The sequence below is a fragment of the Miniopterus schreibersii genome (genome assembly GCF_964146895.1).
Source record: "Miniopterus schreibersii genome assembly, chromosome: 3".
Lineage (NCBI taxonomy): Eukaryota > Metazoa > Chordata > Mammalia > Chiroptera > Miniopteridae > Miniopterus > Miniopterus schreibersii.
The window spans coordinates 97,225,524-97,245,653 of NC_138103.1; the positions used below are offsets into that span (position 1 = coordinate 97,225,524).

A 20,130-nucleotide genomic window follows, 5' to 3' on the forward strand; every position below is an offset into this window, starting at 1 on the left:
GGAGGGTCTAAATCAGAGGGAGCTGGGCCATGGAGGTGCCCGCTGAGTGTTGCAGCCCCATGTGGTGCTGAGGCTGGGTTCCCGTCGGCTGGATTCGGTGCTGCCTCCCTGGGCACAGTCTGGCTGCATTAACAGGAGCGCTGCCAGGAGGGAAGCCCCACCCTGTCCAAACACAACTGCAAAGGTTTCCACTCACCGGATTCCAGTCGCGTTCCAGTCCAGCGGCCCCGCCATTTTTCCCGGTCACCTCTGTTCCGAGATCTGGGTGTTCGTGACCTTTCGGGTTACATATTTACAGCCTGTTGGTTTACGCTCACACATGACTACTCCGGGAGAGGCCTGATGAGTCGAACTCTCGTGGCAGCTTCCTCCTTCCCGCCGGTTCCTGCGGATCCGTCGCCCGCCCTGTCTGTGAGCTGCCTTAAGTACGGCGCCTACTTGGGGTGTTGGGATTATTTGTTTGGCCTCTGCTAATGTGCTGTGCTCTTTACATATGTTATCTTGCTTAATATCCCCTAGGACCCTTCAGGGAAGGTATAATTACCCCCATTTCACAGATGAGGAGACTCAGGCTCAGAGAGATGCAGCACATTGCCCAAGGCCACCAAGCTGGTAATTAGCAAGAGCGGGAATAATAATCGGGGTGGGTTAGTCTGATCCGTGGGTCCCTCTGCCTCTCATGAAAGCCACACACAGTCGTTCAGCTACGTGCCTGCCAGCCGGCCCTCAGCCCTGCTTCCTAGTCATTCATTTCTTCGAGACGCCTTTGGCCAGTGAATCGTGAAACCTGAAAATTCCACCCCTGGGCGGCTTCATACAAGGAGACACTTGATGTGGGAAATTTCATCGGGAACCAGTGGACTTTTCAGGGTCAGAGTCACAGCCTCGTCTCATAGTTTGTCAGGTCACCCAAGTTCTATTCTCGATCAAATGTCAATGGGCTGTGGGACTCCTTTGAGCCTCCGGTATTGACGGAAGAACCCAGAGAGCTTTCGCTGGGGAAAGCCGGGCGCTCTCTCTTCTCGCTCTTTTCCTGGGCTGAGTGCGTGCGGGGGCCCAGGAACGAAGCCAGGCTTCCTTATTGCTTTCTCTTGGCCAGTGAAGTACAGGAGAGAGCTGTCCCGGGTGGGACACACTTCCCTCCAAAAGCATGATTATGTAGCTTTATTACGTTACCAAGGGGAGGTCCGCGCACTTGGCCCCGTGCCTGGCCTAGCGTAGTCACTCACTAAATATTTGTTGAATCAAATCAGATTAGAATAATTGAATGAATGCTGGACTGAGAGGGATACTTCTCTCTGGTAAACAACATGTGCGTGTCTTCTGATACCCTTAGGGTTTCGGGGCATCTGGAAACTGAAATAGAAAATAGAAAGCTACTACCGAGTGGGCCAGATATCAGAGTAAACTGAGGGGAGGAGCAGATAAGACACCAACTTCAAATCCTACCCATTAGCTTTGGGATTTTAGGCAAATTCCTTTCATCTCTCTCGGGCTCAGCCTACTCTGCAATGTTGTGGTTTGTTTTGCTTTTTAAAAAGTGAAAACACATGTATTGGTTTCCAAGGGCCGCCATAACAAACTTTCACAAATCGGGTGGCTTAGAGCAATGGAAATTTATTCTCTCAAGGTTCTGGAGGTTCAAAGTGTGACATGCAGGTGTTGGCAGAGTTGGCTCTTCCGGGGGCTCTGAGGATCACGTGGCCTGTGCCTCTCTCCCGGATTCTCGTGGTCAGCGGCAGCCCTGGTAGCTACATCACTCCAGTCTTCATCTCCATAGGGCATTCTTCCCTGTGTGTCTGTGTCCAAATTTCCTTTTCTTATAGGACACCAGTCACATAGGATTTAGGGTTGCCCTAACCCAACATGACTTCATTTCAACTAATTACATCTACAAAGACCCTATTTCCCATTAAGGTCACAATCTGAAGTTCTGGGTGGACATGAATTTGGGGGGGACACTATTCAACCAAGTATAACACATTATAAACGATAAAGCCCTTCTTGTTCCTGATGTTTCTGTACATGGGCCTAAAAATAATCAGCCTTGAGGACACTGTGCTGAGTGAAATAAGCCAGTCACAAAGACACAAATGCTGTACAGTTCTGCCTATATGGGGTACCTAGAAGTAGTCAAATTCCTAAGATAAAAAGTAGAATAGAATGGTGGTTGCCAGGGGCTGAAGGGAGGGGAAATGAGTTGTTGTGTAAGGGGTACAGAGTTTCAGTCCTGCAAAATAAAAAGAGCTCTGGAGATTGCTTATACAACAATGTGAGTATATAAAACACCACTGAACTGTACCCATAAAAATGGTTAAGGCAGTAAATTTTGTTACGTATATTTTGCCACAAAACAATTTTTTAAAAATATGTATCTTTATTGATTTCAGAGAGAGGAAGGGAGAAGAGAGAGAGAGAAACATCAGTGATGAGAGAGTCATTGATCGGCTGCCTCCTGCACGCCCCCGACTGGGGATCGAGCCCGCAACCCGGGCATGTGCCCTGACCGGGAATCGAACCCCGATCGCCAGGATCCTGGGTTGACGCTCAATGGCTGAGCCACGCCCAGCTGGGCTAAAAAATTTTGATCATCCCTGGCCTCGCTTGGAAACGTAATTGGTAACACTGATTTGTTTCGTGTTGGGGAAGCTGCATCCTGAGGTCCACAGGCCTTTTGCGACGAGAGGGTTTGTGAGTGAGTGTCTGCCTGTGCTTCAGCGCCCGATTCTGTTCTGCTTCTTCTCGATTCCATCAGCTACAACCTGGGCAGCGGTGCGGTGTCCATCATGGCGAACGGCTCCTTCAGCGACGGTCGGTGGCACCGGGTCAAGGCTGTTCGGTGAGTACCTCCCACAGCGTGGGGCAGAGCTGGAGCCCAGAGGTGGCACGTGTTCCCCAAGTCTCCTCCTCCCCAGCCTTGCCTGGCCTCCCATACTCCTGACTCAGGTCATTCGGGGCACTTTGCTACCAACTCCCACTGTGCCCTCCAGGTCACTCAACAGCGACTTTCTGGAGAAATAACTTGCTGATGGCTCACAGGAACAGGGCCTTGCTGTTTAGTGAGGCCTGGACATCTCTAGTGAGATGGGATTTCAGGGCATGTGGACTTTGAGGAAATGCTTCAAAGCTCATAATGTAGGTAACTGCCTGCTTTTTCTTTGACATCACTTTACCTGAACCTTAAAAGCTTGTGTATCCTGCCCCTCTCACAGAAGTGACGACCCTGGCTTCTGATTAACTTGGGGTGAATCACTCCCTTAAAATTACGGTCTTGCTACCTATGTCCAAATTCCTAACAATATATTTTGAGAAACCAGATAGTAGGTCCAAACTTAGCTGTGTGCAGAAATCTCAATCCTGCCGTGTTAGATGAAGGTTCCAGGAGATGAGCTGAACAGAGTTTTTGATTTGGGTCCCCCGAGAATTTACTACAACCCTTTCTGGGGAGGTTAGTGGGTAAGGTCAAAAGTGACACTTAGGAAGCATGGGGCTACCAATGTCAGCTTCCTACTCCGTACACATATAGCCATGGTGGGCGCAGCCTTGCTGGATCCCCCTCTCTTGTCCACTGTGCCTGCCTTTGACACCCTAGAGGATGTGTGAGGACACAGAGGCAGATCTGTGCCCATCAGCTGCCCAAGTAGCCTAGGAAGCGCTGGCAACAGTGATTTTGATGAAGCCCCCAATCTGACTTGTTGAAAAACGAAATGTCTTCCCATAGTGAATATTTACAGGCTTGATCTAAAATATACTCTAGAATATAAATTTAAGTGCTCATAGTCCAAACCAACTCCAAGATAGGTTACACTATGTGGCTTCTAAGTTCTTCATTTCTCTCTCTCACTCATCTTTAAAAGGGCTCGCTCAGAAACATCCGAAGAAATGAAATACTTGACCACACTTGATCCCTGTAGCTCCCATCCTGTGAGCACCCCACTCTCAATTTCCTTAAACAGAGAAGGTTGTTAGGACACTCAGATATTGTGGAAGGATTTTTAAGCCCTCAAAATTGTTGTGGTTTGATTATGTGCATCAAGATACACATTGGTGGGGATTCCAAGCACTTTCTAGACATCTAAGGAAACAGATGTTAAGTGACCTTCCCCAGACTTTACAACCGTTTGTGGGCAGAGCTAAGACTGGAATCTGAGATCAAAGTTCTTACCTTCCCACTCCATGGTGCAGCCCACTCCAGCTAGCATTCCAGATGTCTCGGAGGGAGAAGACAGGGAATGTTCCACCAGAAGAAACTCAGATGTCAGAGCCTCAAGCTTGGCACCGTGAAGATGGTTTGCAGGCTTGGTTCTCACTACTGTAATCACTGACATCTCCCCTAGCGGGCCTTAGGCTGCAGTGAGGGTTGAACAGAGAGAAGTGAGACCAGGAACTGTACAGATGGGAGGATTCAAGCAGATATTGTGATCCAGAGGGGCAGACAGGCCTGGAAGGGAAGGTTCAACAGATCTAAGCAGGAACTGGGTCAAGGCTATGGATATCAAGTATGGCAAGCAGGGTTGAATGGATACCTTAGTTCTTTGCAGCAGCTCCAGGGTCAGAGATGGGGGGTCAATGCAGCCATCTGCAAGGGGAGCCTTGCTTTGTACCCTGTCTTGCTCTGAGTAGTCCTGGTCTTGCAGGCATTAATCCTGGCAGAAAAGAGAAAGCAAGTTCTCACTTATTAAGCATCTTCAGGATGCCAGGTGCTTTACGTACTATATCTTAGTTAATATCCATAGCAACGTAAGCTTTATAGCCTTCATGCTGTGGGTGAGAATGATGATGTATTGATAATGGTACCCCCCCCCCCCTTACAGAGCAGGCATGTATCGGGTGCATGCTCTGTGCTTTGGATGCACAATCGCTGACCTCAGAGTAGCCTGGAGACGGGCACAGTTATTCCCCTTCCAGATGAGTCATCGAAGGTCCACAGTTCGCCTGTTCATTCTTCTCCCTCTGTGAGCCCTAGACACATGGGATACATCATCAAACAACACAAGCATCCTTGCTTGATGGGCTTGCATGCTAACGGGAGGCAACAGACAATCAATATAAACATATGAAGACGTTCATTACTCATTAGGTTAAAAGGTGATACCACGCTTATTTCCAAATTGAAGATGCCATTGATTGTAAGACATATTCTCATTTTAGAGATAGAGAAAATCTCTTAAAATTGATGAAGTAAAGTGGAAAAATGGAATTTTTTAGAGTAATGGAGGAAAACGGCAGGCCGGGCAAGGCAAGGCGTTGGGCGCATTGGTGATCCCAGCATTCAGGTATGAGATTCTAAACCAGCATCTCCACAATGGGGAGGCAGCATGTGGTCTTGAGGGTGGAGACAGAACAGGAGAAACACCTCCAAAGCCAGCTGCTAAAAGGGTTGCTCTCAAGAAGTGAGGCCTGGGCAACCAGATACATACCATTGTACCCCCCTCCCAAATGGGTAGAGCCAGGAAGGTGAATGAGGGGCTAAAAGCAGGAAGATTGGCTTAAAAACTTTACTTGAATTAACTTGAGGAGTTAGAGCCCAAGCTCTACTTCATGTAGCTGGCACACAGCCCTTTTCCTACCTGTGGAAAAATAACAGTCGATTCTCTGGACAAAGTAAACTAAAAGTCTCCGGAATGGGGGACACTAGGTCTAACTAAATACTGGGCTACTGTATATTGTACAAATTAAGATGAGACTTTGCGACAGGTTGCATGTTGAATATTAAGCACTCCATAATTCTTTCTCCATAATTGGGATTCCAGAATGCTGGCAGCCAGACACAGTAGGGGAGTAGAAAATCCAGGTGTCCCCCAGGACATGATTGAGCCAGACGAAGCCACAGTCAGCAAGACCCATCCTGCAACCAGAGCTTCCAGGCTGCTTTTTCAGAGCTCAGCACTTAACTATGAAGGGGCAGAGACCACAAAGCCCTGGAAAAACGTTTCCAGTATAAAAGATGGGTATCAGAACGAACAGACATAATAAAGCAACTTGTAGGAAACAGAGACTATGAATGAAAAAAATGATAGAAATATTAATATCATCAGAAAGATAAGAGAGGTTATTAACCCAAGAAACAAGCACTGTTTGCTATAGAAAAGGAACGTTAAAAGACCAATAAATCTTAAGGGGAAAAAAAAAGAAATGCAGCCTGAGCCGGTATCGCCCCCTCCCCAAGAGCTAGGGAAGCAGACGTACTTTTCTGAAGAAGGTTCCTGGGGCTGGATGGTTTGGGAAACCTGCAAAGCCGTTGCACAGATGCGTATCTCCATTCCACTGTCCTCCGAGTCACTTCTGGGTGACTCCCTGGGTCCTTTAGGAACTTCTGAGCTATTCTTTTTCCTTCCCTAGAGTAGTCTTCCACCTACCAAAACCGCTTCACTGGGTTGCCATTAGGCTCAGAATAGCATCGGGACTCACCGCGCGTCACCAGAACTGCTCCCCTTGAAGTTCTCTGGTCCCCTCACCTGCAGGATAAATTCTAACTGGGCTCCGCGTGCCCTTCACCACCAGCTCTGGCTTCATCTTTCTCCTCTGGGCCGCCACCCCCGACCTCGCTGTGCTCAGTCTGCACCAACCCCTGTCCTCTCTCTTGTCATGGCGACTTCCGTCCACATCAGCTTCCTCCTTCGCTTGACCTACGCAGCCTCCAAAACTCCTCTTGGGGGAATCTCCTGGGGAAGCGTTCTCCTGTCGTTCCGCAGGGTCCTGGCAGTCTTCCGCCTCAGCGTGGTGACACTGGGCTGTCACTGGTAATGCGGTTGTTTTGTCTTCCGCAGCAGGCCTGAAAGCCCCGGGCGCCGGGAACGTGTTCGTTGCTGTCGTTTTCCTTTCTGCAGCTCTATCACTTAGCGTAGTGCCTGGTGAACAGCAGACTCTTTGACGCATTTTTATTGAAATGAGTGGAACGATTGAATGAAACTCCTAATGTGGTGGTTTTCACAGGGACGGTCAGTCGGGAAAGATGACTGTGGACGACTACGGGGCCAGGACGGGCAAGTCGCCCGGCATGATGAGGCAGCTCAACATCAACGGGGCGCTGTACGTGGGTAAGTGACCTGGGCCAAACCTAAATGACGCCGGTGCCTCTTCTCGTTACTCCTCCATCGGCCTTGCTGGGTGGGCTCCTCAAAATCTCGCGCTTCCCCGAATCAGCCAAATACTTGGCAACGGGACGCTCTCCAGATAGTCTGTTCTCCTGGTTTCTGAACTTCTGACTCATGGCCGAGGCAGGAAGCCCTTAGATGCCTTTGTGCTTTGGATGATCCACCAGGAAAACCAGGCTTTTCTTGTTTATCGAGCAGGAATCTGCTAAATTTAGCTCCTCGATTTCCCTCCAAGGAAGGAGGATCTGTTTTTCTGGCCCCTTTCAGAATTAGAATGAATGGGATTTCCGTAAATAGCTTAGAGCCTGCTTGCGCGCACACGTAAGTGTGAAGGGATGCCTCCATCCGTATATTTTCTAAGCGTGAACTTAGTAGAAAGCACTCAACGTCAGTGTATTTCTTTTGGTTTAAGATGACATCCCCTCTAACTACATACTACACTTTGATATTATACAACATTTCAAAATGTACCAGGTACTGTTTGGTTGGAAGTGGCCAGCTGGGTCAGAAATCACATGTGAGGTGGGTATTTATAGCCTCCGGTTGTGTATCCCACTGAATCAAGCCACCTGTTCCTTCAAGGAAACTATAAAGTAGATGTGATGCACTGGGCAGTTCGAGGGACCCACAGTCCTCCCTTATCCTGTCCGTCCAGGGAGCCTTGATCAGTAGATACTCACGTGCCCTAAGGAGACGCCGATCCCTTTGGCTCACCCCATCTCCCTCTGGCTTCCTGGCAGGTGGAATGAAGGAAATTGCTCTGCACACTAACAGGCAGTACATGCGAGGCCTCGTGGGCTGCATCTCTCATTTCACCCTGTCCACCGATTACCACATTTCCCTCGTGGAAGACGCCGTGGATGGGAAAAACATCAACACTTGTGGAGCCAAGTAACACCAGCCGGCCTTCCCAGAGGGACGGCGCCTTCTATCCCGAGAATCCTGGGGGCCCCGAGACCCTGCCTGAGGCCCTGTGCCATACACAGAGGCATAGGGACCAGGTGTGTTTGCCCTCATCGTGGAAAAAGGACACCCTAGTGAGAAACTGGAACCAAGCTGGGTCCCTGTGTGGCCTTTTCTGCTCACACGCTGTGGGCCACACCCAACAGAATCTTCTGCGTGGGAAGCATCGAACTTTGTCCGTGGACTATACAATGGCTGCCAGGGCTCACGCGTGAAGGCAAATTCCAGAGCCCGTCTGCTGTAGTCAATGACCGGGTTGTGATTCATAGAGCATTAAACAAAGAAGGAAAAGAGAGACCCAAAGGGCAGCATTAAAACACTCCTCTCCTTCCCTGACTCACGGCACTTACAGCAGAATGACTGTGTGACCTTGAACCTGGGATTTCTCACCGTGGCCCCTGAAGTACTAGGATTAACCCCTTCCACCCTTCGCTGGCTGGTTCAATGTGCCCTGACTCTTCCATGAAAGTAAGGGTGAGGGGGGACTAAACGTAGAACCGTAATCACAGTGCTGCCCCCGCTAAAGTTTACCTTTAGTGAGAAATCCCTACTTTTTATAATGCTCATCTAAGAAAATGGGCACCCTGATTTTGTAGCTGTCCTTTTGTATGTGTATATTTTTATAGCTGCAGATTGTCCACACAGTATAATTTTGCAAGTTTGGGTGGACGACCCTGAATTCTTTGCACAGTTCCTAAAAATTTTCTCCCAAAGGAGACTGTTGGGGCCCTTAGTGGCATCAGTGGAGTAGGATAGGTAACCTGGGGTGGGCAGTCTCCTGGGGAGCTGACCATTCTCTTTCAGTAAATGTTGACGGCTCAAGGAAATGAATCTGAAGCTTCCAAAATAAGCAGATTAACAGGTACATGTGTTACTGAGGGGGTCACTGTCATTTTTGTTTTAAGGGGGGGGGATGGCTATAATAAACTTGAATAAAGGAGATGAAGAAGGCTAGAGCTCCTTTACTTAGTCATTCATTCATTCATGGAAGTGTCACTGAGCCTTGCAGAGGCCACGTCCAGAAATGGGCGCTAAGACAATCAGAGCCTCCAAGGCTGTGCTGCGGGGTGAGAAGCAGGGCTGCCTCCTTCTGAGCCACTGGCCGTCTCTTTGCTATTCATGCACGTGACGCTGGTGACAGCTGGCTCGCTGGCAGATCCCCATGACAGGACTCGCTAAGGGAAAGGTGAGATGCACGCTGCCCCCAAAGAGCAGGGAAATATGATCCAACGCACGCAAGAGCCTATATTTAGTCCCAGCCATGACTCAACTCTTGTTTGTGTAGCATTCATTCAGCGAAGACGACTTTGAGCTTTGTGCAAAGCACAGCTTCAGGCACATTTAGAATTCTATAAAATGAATAAATTAACCTAGAGACATTCACCTGTGCCTCAGCCTCTGCCTCCTGTCTTTGGGACCCTTTGATGACCAAGACCTCCTCCCAGAGAGACAATAACAACAACAACAATAATAATTCATACTCTCCTACATCTGTCTCCTTGTGTGTGCAGTTTGGAGAAAAGACCACACGGTAAAAAGTGGGGTTTAGCACCTCCCGAACACCCTCACCTCAATATCTTTTCCTTGGAGGCTGCTAGGGCCAGTGCTTCCCAAAATATAAGAGTTGCTTTCATAGCACGTTTTGAATCAATTGCCTTCAGCCAAAAATGTCTTCGTGATTTTAGAAAAATGTCCAACTGAGCTGAAGCCAGAAGAGCTGTGTTGTCCATGAGCCATTCTTGCATGCAAGTGTTATCCCGGAAAGAACGCAATGGCCCAGGGATGCGCTTGGGGGGGTGTTGAAGTGGGTGAGGATTCTGAGCCACCAACTTGGGTGGGATGCAGAAGGGGCTAAAGGGGGAAGGTGGCAGGCACCGGGATGGGCTCAGCGCAGTCGAGACCCTGCTGGATGAGAAGGCTGCCCAAGAGGAGCTGATCACATGGGAGGCTCAGGGTAGGACACCAAGGTAAGAGACAGTAGATCCCAAGCCAGGAGGAAGGTTCTGTGATCTTCAGTGAACCCAGGGGATGAGGGCTGAGTACAGCAGAGGTGGTTGTGAGGGTAAAAACTGTGTCCTGAAGCTGAGGGATTAGGCCCGGGCTCAGAGGCAGGCGAGCCGAGATGAGCTGAGCCTGAGTGTGTAGGTCCCCCGTTTTCTCTCTAAGTGTATCTGCTATCTGTTCCTACAATAATGCCCCACGACAGACAGCCACAAACCCCAGTGGCATACCAGAATAAGTGTGTGTCACTTACATGCCTTGAGTGGTCACCTTGGCAGCCCTGCGGATCTTGGCTGGCTCGACCAGGCGCTTCTCCTGGTCTCAGCTGGGCTTGGTCACGTGTGTAGCAGCTGGCTAATACAGGACGGCCTTGCCTGAGACGGCGAGGTGACGAGTCAGCTCCATGGGGCTCTCGTGCTCCGCCTGGGACCTGTGGGACCCGACATACCCTTTGTGTGATGACGGAGGAGGGTAAGAGCCCTAAGCGTGAAGCTTCAGGCCTTGCACAGCTGAGGTTTGGAACTGTCACATCCTATTAGCCCAAGTTCGTAGGTTCAAGAGATGAAAATACAGACTCCACCCATCACCACTGGGCAAGGGGCATGGATACAAGGAGGGTGAAAAGTCAGGGCCGTTCATGCCAGGAACGCAAGTCATGTGCGTTGGGAGAAGTGGCGGGTAGTCCTCCCGTGGGACCCTTGCAAGGGGAAGGGGTCTGTGACGTTCTCCATGACGGGCCAGGCCGGTCCAGTGGGGCGGCACTTGCCCCTCCGCCACCTCCTCGGCTTCCTCTCTGCTGTCCCTCATTCTCACGCCTGTCCTCTGCCACTTGGCAGTGTCATTCTGCGGAGGGCCGCAGCAGAGGGGTGGCATCGGTGCCTGGCTTAGGGCAGCGGCTCCGAGGGGACGGTGTTGGAGACGCTGGCCGGGCTCCTGGCCCAGAGACAGGTCTGAGGAGCAGCCAAGGAGCACCGAGCGTCACACAATCCCGCCTGCCCGGGAAGGACACGGTGAAGCCTGGGTTCCTGGAAACCTCTGGTCCCACAATCAGGATCTGAGAAAATTCCCCACAACTTCCCATGTGCTCTAAGCAAGAAAGGCCGGAGGGTGGGGTGAGGGACCGTTCTTGCTTTTCCTAGGAAAACTGACTTGCTCACAGCCCACGTTTCCTCTAAGCCCCGACCGGGGGTTTCCCTCGGGAAGGTCTGTGGGCCTTGCTTGTCCCCACGCTGCCCCAGAAGCCCAGAGGCGGCAGCCTGGTGACCTGCCCGCCTCCCGCCCCGTCGGTGCCTCTCCTTTCCGGAGCGGGTCCTGCTCCAGCGGCTCCAACACAAGCAGGCCCGCTCTCCCTGCAGCAGGCGGCTGCGGCCTTGCCTCCTGCCCCCCCCCCCCCCCCCCCCCCCGCGCTCCCACCACCGCCCCCGCCCTGCGTGGGAGGAAGGAGCTCGGACCCGTGCCCGGAGCTGGCAGCCAGCGCTTTCCACTTGGAGGAAACGCTGCATTTTTCACCTTTAACCTAGAAAAATATGGTTCTCAGAAAGCTTGTTTTCAGCACTGTGCGTCCCCAAGGAAGACGAATGGGGAGTAGGAGGGGCCAGGCCCGCCCGCGAGGCTGCTGCTCCCTGGGAGGGAAGCCCTGGGACAGCCCAGGCCCTTAGCAGAGCAGGGCACCGGGAGCTCACCGAAGGCCGAGGGGGGTCCCCCGGGGCCACCGCCCGAAGGGGCCCGGAGGGCAAGGGCCGCCAGCAGGAGTCAAAATCAGAATCCGAAGTGAGGGACTTGCTGCCGCGGCCCACCCCGCAGGTGCCTCCCAGGACGGAGACGGGCCACCCCACTGCAGCTCCACCGCCCACGCGTGGGGCACGCACTAAACACGGGAGGGAGATGCAAGCAGCCCCGCCCCGGGCTGCTGAGCCCCTGGAGCACAGGGTCGGCCCTGCGCAAGCTGCTGGTCTTCCTGGCGGGTGGTTAGGAAGCTCAGCTCGCAGGTGGCTGCATTTAGGCAGCAAAATGACTAATCCAGCTCAACACGTGCACCCGCTCCTGGGGTCGGTCCCGTGAGGAACCGCACCGCAGCCTCAGGCTCAAAGAATGTTCTTCCTAGCAGCCCCCCTAGACGGGGTCAGCACACACGGCAGGGCCTGCTCCACTCGGGGAGACAGAGCCGCTCAGAAGGTTGGGGTGGGCGACTTGCCGTGGTCCCACCGCGAGGCCACGACTGTGACGCTTCGCCGGGGCTCTTGTACCTGTTCCCTGACCTTCAGGTGCCCCCTGCCCAAGGACCAGGGCTGCTCAGTGCGTTCTGGGGCTCCCTCGGGCCAGCTGTCCTGGCAGTGCAGGCCTGTGGGTGAGGGGGCTGGGCACAGGCCAGTTTCTCGTCACAGCGCCAACTCTGCCTTCTTGCGGAGCTCTCCTCCTGCAAGGGCCGTGGGTTGAACAAACCTGAAAGCGGGGACCAGAGCCGCTCCACCAGAGTGGGGTTCCGGGTGCCCCCAACAGGGGAGGAGGTGCTGGTGTGAAGCCTTCCCCCTCCCCTCCTTTCCCTTCTCCACCGATGGCCTCCAGGGCTCGGGGGGCTGCGGAAAGCTCCCCGCGAGCAGCGGCGTGCTCCCGGGCCGATCGTGGCCCAGCCCGAACCGGGGAGCAGGGCAGGCTGCGGAGCGCGCCCCTCCTCCCGTCCTGCCCAGGCCTCTGTCCTAGAAAGTGCGTGGCTCCCAGGAGCGCCTGTCTTTTCCTGGAAAGAGGGAGGGGAACACTGCGTCTCAGCATCTGGGATGCGGCTGCCTTCGTCTCCCTGACTCGCTCAAGTTCCAAACGGTTGACAAAGGCACGGACATCCCCGAGCATGAGGCGCGGCCTCCCCTAAGGCCCCAGCCGCCCACCTCCCAGCCGGGCCCAGCGCCGGCCGCGGCCTCGGACAGCCCGGTGCTGAGGGGCTGCAGCTGCGGCCGGCTGAAAGGTCACTGGCGTAGGAACGCCTCTGGGAAGGGGGGCCAGGGAAGCTCCAGAAATTCGCTCATATAATACACTCATTTAGAAACAAGAGTAACAGGCTCCAGGCCGCGGGATTGGGGCAGAAAGCCTGCTAGGAAAGCGGCGAGGGCAGGCGAGGCTCGTCACGGGCGGTCGGGCCCAGAGCCGCGGAGGAGGGCCGTGCGGGCTTAATGAGTTATATACATTACTACATCAATAATATTTATGTATGAAAATTCACACGTTCACACAGGAACTCGCCTGAAAGGACGTTAAAAATAGCTAGTGCTGCCTGGGAAGGTTGTGTAATTTTTTTTTTCTTTTCCCCCTTTTGTCTATTTTCTGGTTTTTCTTCAGCTGGCCGGGAGTGGGTACCGTTCTGTCCACTCTGAATGTCGCCTTGTTTCTTTTAGAGAACTGGTTCTCCTTCAGCCCGAACAGGAGGTTCTTCTGAAGGTGGCCTCTGACTACAACCCCCCCACCCCCCATGACTGGCCCAGGCATGTGACCCAGGCCAGGCCAGGCCAGGCGAGTCCTCGCTGGGGCTGGGAGGAAGGGCGCCCTCTCCTCTGGTTGTAAGGCTGTCGGCTTGGAGGGGCCTGGGACCAGGGCCCAGCTCTGCGGGGACAGCTGGCCTGAGAGAAGGAAGTTTTGGATACAGAGAGGGGACGTGCGCTACATCTGGGAGGAGCGGGGCTTGCGGGATGTAGCAGGACCTACCTACCCACCAAGTCGAGGCCTGAGAGTCGGGCAAGGGCTGGCTCCCGGGGAAGCAGGGAGCTACCCAGGGAAGAGGGGTGGGGACAGGGAAGGATCGCTTGTCACTTGGAAGGGTACAGAGAACCTTACCCAGAAGGAAAGACATTTTAGAGTGAGGAGGAGATGAGGGGAGGGGATGGCCAGGGGGAGAAGGGCTCTAACCTGTTGTCACTGCAGATAAAGCCTGTTAATCCGTCGTCGAGATGAAGGCAGATTTCTGTGAGAACCCAGGGGGGCCGCAGTGGCCCCCACGTGAGCGACGCCTTGACAAGCCGCCTGGCGCAGGCCTGGGAGGAGCTGCCTTGGCCGCCCCACTGCAGGGGGCCCGGTTTGACGGGCCCTCCCGTCTTTCCACAGCTGGAGACTTCCACAGGGGGTTCATCTTTCCCTAAAATAACTCATTTCTAACGTCCAAGGAAACACTGGGCCACTGCTGTTTTCCAGGCACAGTCATTTAGAGTCTACCACGCACTGTGGCTCGGCAGATAGCGCCCTGCTCTGTGGACGCATCACCCCGCGGGATCAGACCCGGTGGTTCATCCGGGACGCCCAGGTAACCTGAGGCTCATCTGGCCCGATCTGAAGCACTTACACCTGTCAGGTGCTGGGCAGGGTCGGGTGTTGCTGAGGTCCCTCAAGGGATAGAGGTGCGTCTGTCCTGTGGGGAGCAATACTTACGCTCCCTGGAATCCTCACAACTTTGGAAAAGTAGGTTATTAAGACCTGAGGTTCAGAGCTGAGAATGAGGTTGAGCAGCTTCTCCAAGGTCACCCGGGTAGTAAGTTACGTGGTGACACTGGCCCTGAGCCTCTGAGCAGCTCAGGCGGGGCAGCAGCCGTCCTGGGCATGGAACCTTCAACAGCCACCACGGGAAAGGAACAGACCCACGTGGTCACGGGGGGATCCGACTCCGGGTCCGCTTCTGACGGGCGCGGGGGTCGGCCCCGGGAAGGGGGCGAGTGGGGACTAGCGGGGCCGCCGGTTAACACTCTGCTTGTCCGCGCTTCCCGGCTCCCCAGCGGCTCCGAGGGCACAGCAGGCCGGTCCCCGCCTCTGCAGCCTGCGTCCAGACGGGACAGGAGTCCCAGCTGGGACGCGGAGGTCGTTCCCGCCTTTCAAATGTTGGGGGCCGACGAAGGCTGCGCAGCTCAGGGCCCTGCGCTCACGGCAGCGCGACCTCCTAAGGGTTTTGACGCTCAGAATCCTCCTCAAAGGCCTTTCTTGTCTCTTTAATCTGAGACTAATCACTCAGGGATAAAACCAGCTCCAATTTAATCCCGAATCAGTTCAAGACATCTCTTGTTACTTCAACTTCTCTGCTTCTCGCAGATGGAACAAATACTTTTAATTCAATTTTACTTAGTCACTCCGGGGGAAGGGTAATGGGTGAAATTTTCAGGCCATTCGGAGCTTTCTTATACAGCCCTTTTGTAAAGAACTTGAGTTTGTAAGCTCACATTTCGGTGTGATATAGAATACCTTACATTAAAAAAAGATTATTCACACATCTCCAACTTTCTTTCCTCTAATTATGACATCACTCCTCTTTTTCTGACCTTTTCAAAGTTCCTGGGTTGATGGTGCTATACGTTTTGGCTCAAGAACTCGCCATCTGGGAAACAAGTTACGTACCGAGACCTCCTGGTACTTAAATACTAACACGTGTCACAATTAACTTGAAATTGGTCTGAAGGTGCTTCAGGTTAAACCCAAGCCCACTCACAGTTCAGCTGTTACTCCAGGTAAGTGTAGGCTACATACGACTACTGAATTTCTCCCCCACGAAGTTCTATTTAAGATCAATTCATACTTTAAAATTACCGAGGTTTTGCTGAATCAATGACTGTATTTCCAAACTCAACGACTTGAAATGACATTTTGATACATTTCTAGAATCTCCAGAAATGCTGAGGTTATCTTCATAGGAAATAAGTTAAAAACCGTACTTTAAGGACCAGGATTTATTTTGTAATGTTAGATTCCCACTGATTATTTTTATGCTAACTTCTCTGGTAAGTCGAATACAGATTTAATGGAACATATGAAAGGTTTTATCGATGCACAACGATGTATTAAAACACTAAAAATTTAGTGATAGCCCTAGGCGACCTCTTCATAACCACTGTAATTCTTATGAGGTGGAACTGAAAGTATTAACAACAAAGCACTTTTCCTAAATGCTTAAAACAAGAAGAAAAAACACACACCACCAAACGATGCACGTATCTGTCAGGGTGAGTTGTAAGAAAATATATTTATTTTTTCCATGACAATACTATGATAAAATTGTTAAATACATGCATGTTTTAAAAACAGACATAGTAACATCTTTAAGAGTTAACAGCCAAGCATACTAGTTTTACATTTAAGGTCTCTTAGTAATAGGTTACTTATAGTCTATGTTCTTGCTATAACCACGTTTTCCAAAAGATACTGAAACTAAACTCTGAAATTATACAATATAAAATGACCAAATTTTCCATTCTAGCACAACATAATCTCCAAATTTTCCCGAGGCAAGAAATACCTGTTACCTGTGTCGGTGGAGCTGTTTTACTCCACATTCGACTCAGAATTCTGCGCATGAGACTAAGTCACACAAATGTCCTACAATCTACAGCTTGCTTCCTGTATGTATGTAAATGTTTCCTTATATGACTAAGCATGATCTTAGATACAAAACATCACACCTGATGATTCAGGTCAAAAAAAGGGTCTGTAGTGGTAACATTTCAAGAAACGAAAGCAGGAACAGTTTTCGATTGGCAGTTTCTCCCTGTCTTTCAGCTACATTTGCACACACCTAACCCAACAAAAATTAGTAAACAGCTGCTAGCATTTATTTAAAAAATTGAAAATATTTAACACATAACATCCCCTTTGAAAAAACACTCATTCTACAAACCTTATAAAAACAAAAACTTATAGCTGTTCACAGTATGTGTATTTTGTAAACAGTAATTCACTAGAATGCAATTTTGAAAGTAAAAAAAATGGTGATTTCCTAGCATTGTAAGAACTTACGGACAGCTAATGAAAGAGAATAAAAAAAGAACACATTCCTACTAAAAATGTCGAGTATTTTTAAGTGATTTGACCTTTGGACATACCTTTTATGGTGGTACCATCTCAAACTTAGGATGTCTTTCTACCCAGGCCAATCTTTCCAAGCAATTCTGAATTGAAATATTGTTTTTAAAAAGGCCATGCTCTTTTTTTGGGGGGGGGGGGGGGGATAATAGGATAAAACAAATCCTAGGCATCATATAATACCCACCCTTCCACAACGATAAACAGAATAAGGTTTCTTTTTGTGTGTTCTCTTCAACTATTGATAATGTGTTCACACCTTTCCTAAACCCTATGTATGAAGAAAAAAATTAAGTAGAAGGCTATATCGTAAATAATGGGGAAAAGTATTTGTAATCTAACAGGGGGCAGAATATTTGAAAAATTATGAAAATTATTCAATATTGTTTTCTATCACCAATTGCAAAAATACTAATGTCAAACCTAACAGCTAACTTGTCTATGTTTAAACGACAATTGTGTTACCACCCAGAAATCTTCTGATCTTTTATAACACACCACTGGAATGCTTAGAAAAAAACAGTAAGTTCAGAAATTGAAAGTTAACCATTTAAAATGGACTAATTCTAAAGAGAAGAACATTTTAAATATATATAAGAGAGGTGGAAGAGGGTGTGTGGGGGATAAATGGTGATGGGAAAAAATAATAAAGTGAAACAAGGGTAAAAATAAATGTATATAAGGGAATTCAATACTTTTAAGTGAGCCATTCAATCAGTTGTACAAAGTATTGTTGGTGTAAGTGCAGCATAAGGTCTGTGTTATTTTTTTTAAAGTTCTGATTGGCTACTGCAAAGGCAATCTTAGGAGATATATGTAAATGTAATAAAATCAATTTCCTTATCAATTAAATATTATTTTCCCATTCACATCTCTTAGTTTTTAGGGTATTGAGTTATAGCAATCATAAAGTAAGGTAAGTTACTACTGCTTTGTATTTGGTTAAATATTCAATCAGTTAATAGTTTACTTAAGAGGTTTTGAATTTTTTGTTTCCATGGTTCTTCAGCTAGGCACTTGCACATAAAAACACTCAGAGGGTTTCCCTCTTGAAATATTTTTAATTTTCATTAAAGTGTTGCACAGTTAGAATTTGTCTTGCATAGGTAAACTGTTTATAACCAGGATGCTTATAATCCAAAATATTAACATTCTTAATATTGGGAGAAATAAGCATTACTTAAGGTTATAGAATCCTGTCCTAACTCAATATCATAATTAAATGGATTTGTATATATTCTAGATTAAATAACACCCCCTAAAATTTTACTACACACCATAAGGCCTGACATATGGACTGAATGTTGTTCTTAGTTCTCCATACTGGCACTGACAATCGATGGTACATAATCTGTGAAGACAGAAACCGACCAAAGCAAACCAAGTAGTTTCCAATGATGCCCAACTTGACTCTTTCCAAATAAAAGATTTCATAAAAGATACACAGATTTTAAGAGACAACAGCAAACATTATTTTAAACAAACAAGTGGAAAAAGTCTTCTCAGATTACGTGCCTGAGCAGAACATTCTGAGATAACATTTTCTGCACTGTGACATGTTAGGGAGTATACTTTAATTTCAAAGTACCATAAAATTGATTGCAAATTCCTTTTGGAAGAAAATAGTCCCTAGTCCCCTTTACTAAACTAATTATTCAAATACAGAAAGGATGGCAATGCTCTTTAATATGGACGGTATGAAGACAACTAAGACACTATAGGACTAATTTCCCACAAGAGTACAAGTTGCATGAAGTGTTAAAAATGGGACTTGCCACAGTGCGTAGGACTAGCTGTTCATGAATCCTTCAACCCATGAGCCATGAAGGCCGGGCTGGTATGGAGCACGAGGCTGACGCTTCCGCCCTTAAACGTTTCTGTGAATGGCTGCTCTGGGTCTAAGCTGCAGGAACACGGCACCTCTGTCACCTGAGCACATGGACTATGACTCAATGACCCAGGTCTTCGTGGCCACAGTATCAAATCCAGGTTTCTACAGGCTCAACACACTGAAGACTGGAGTTGTATATGGGTCTACTCCATGCAATACATCATGTCGGAAAAGGTCTACCTAATGTTAAAAGCCTAGCTAAGTGTCCTAAGAATATTTTTATATGAAGTAGTGTTTATTTAAGAGGGCCACTCACAAGAGAAATACAGTCATAATGACCACCAGGATCTCCCTTCCTCATGAGCGAAGCTGGACTTGAACTTGGCTGTCAGAGACGTGAAGATGCGGTCTGTAGGCAGCGCTCTTCAGCAACAAGGGGAACGTCACTCGTGGACAGAGCGAGAGGATTCCCGAGCCCCAGGGATAGTCACCATCAGCCAAACAAAGGAATCACTATGTAGAGGGCACTGGGTCCAGAAGGTCATGGGTGAAATACATCAATATGGATGACAGGGCTCATGGTCTTTTCCCATGATCTCAGTTAGTGTCAACTGGACCAATAAACTTTTACCTTAGCCAACACTTATCCTATCTTAAAGAGATAAAGTGAAGGGCCTGTAGGTTTCAGTGGGGAAGGAGGCAGGGGTTGAGGACAAGAGGTACTGTGATGACAGAAGGCAGCCGCAGGTCTGAGTGGCTTGGGTGAAAGCTGAGGGAAGGAGCCCAAGAGGAGAAATAAGATGAGAGAGCAAACCCTGTTAGGGGCGGCTCTGGTTTGACACCTGTCTCGCTGATGAAAGCCTCTGCGCTGTTATAGTTTTAATATACTATGTGTGTACACAACTGATTCTGTATCATTCCTTGTGCCCACAGAGCGTGACGCTCGGGAATTTAGCTGAATTCTAGCAGTTAAAATAGAATTCATAAGCGGAGTACCTACACAGGTTTTGTCCTTTGTCGCCTTGTGGATTTTTCCCACAACATGGTTTTTATAAAGATGCACGAGCTAGGGGGGAAAAAAGCCCCAACCTGATCTGTTATGTACAAATACATCACAGAGCCTCTGAGGAGGGAAAAACAGGCATATCTTGACTTACTGAGATATTTCGAAATATTAAGGACTCTTAAGCATCAAAAGACAAAATACACAGACCACCTGAGGTCAGGGACAATGTAAGATACACTTTGTAGATTTTTATCTGCTTTCCCAAGAACTGCATTCAACCCAGACATCACCTATGACCACCAGGGTGGGCAGAGGATGCTGGGGGACACAGGACTCCGGGCAGCTCACCACGCAGCTGTGACACAGGTGCGCCCACCCACGCAAATGGATTTTATGACATTTCACATAAA

General features: G+C 49.4%; 1 protein-coding gene across 1 annotated transcript in view; it reads left to right on the forward strand.

Annotated features, from left to right (window-relative positions):
* The window catches only part of EGFLAM (EGF like, fibronectin type III and laminin G domains), a 129,826-nt gene extending 120,384 nt beyond the window's left edge, over positions 1 to 9,442 (forward strand). Inside the window, exons 21-23 of the mRNA XM_081133768.1 lie at positions 2,756 to 2,839; positions 6,937 to 7,040; positions 7,838 to 9,442. Of these exons, the coding sequence (XP_080989894.1) occupies positions 2,756 to 2,839; positions 6,937 to 7,040; positions 7,838 to 7,992 (343 nt within the window). The 3' untranslated portion in view covers positions 7,993 to 9,442. The remainder of the gene's footprint in view (positions 1 to 2,755; positions 2,840 to 6,936; positions 7,041 to 7,837) is intronic.
* The last annotated feature ends 10,688 nt before the right edge of the window (positions 9,443 to 20,130 follow it).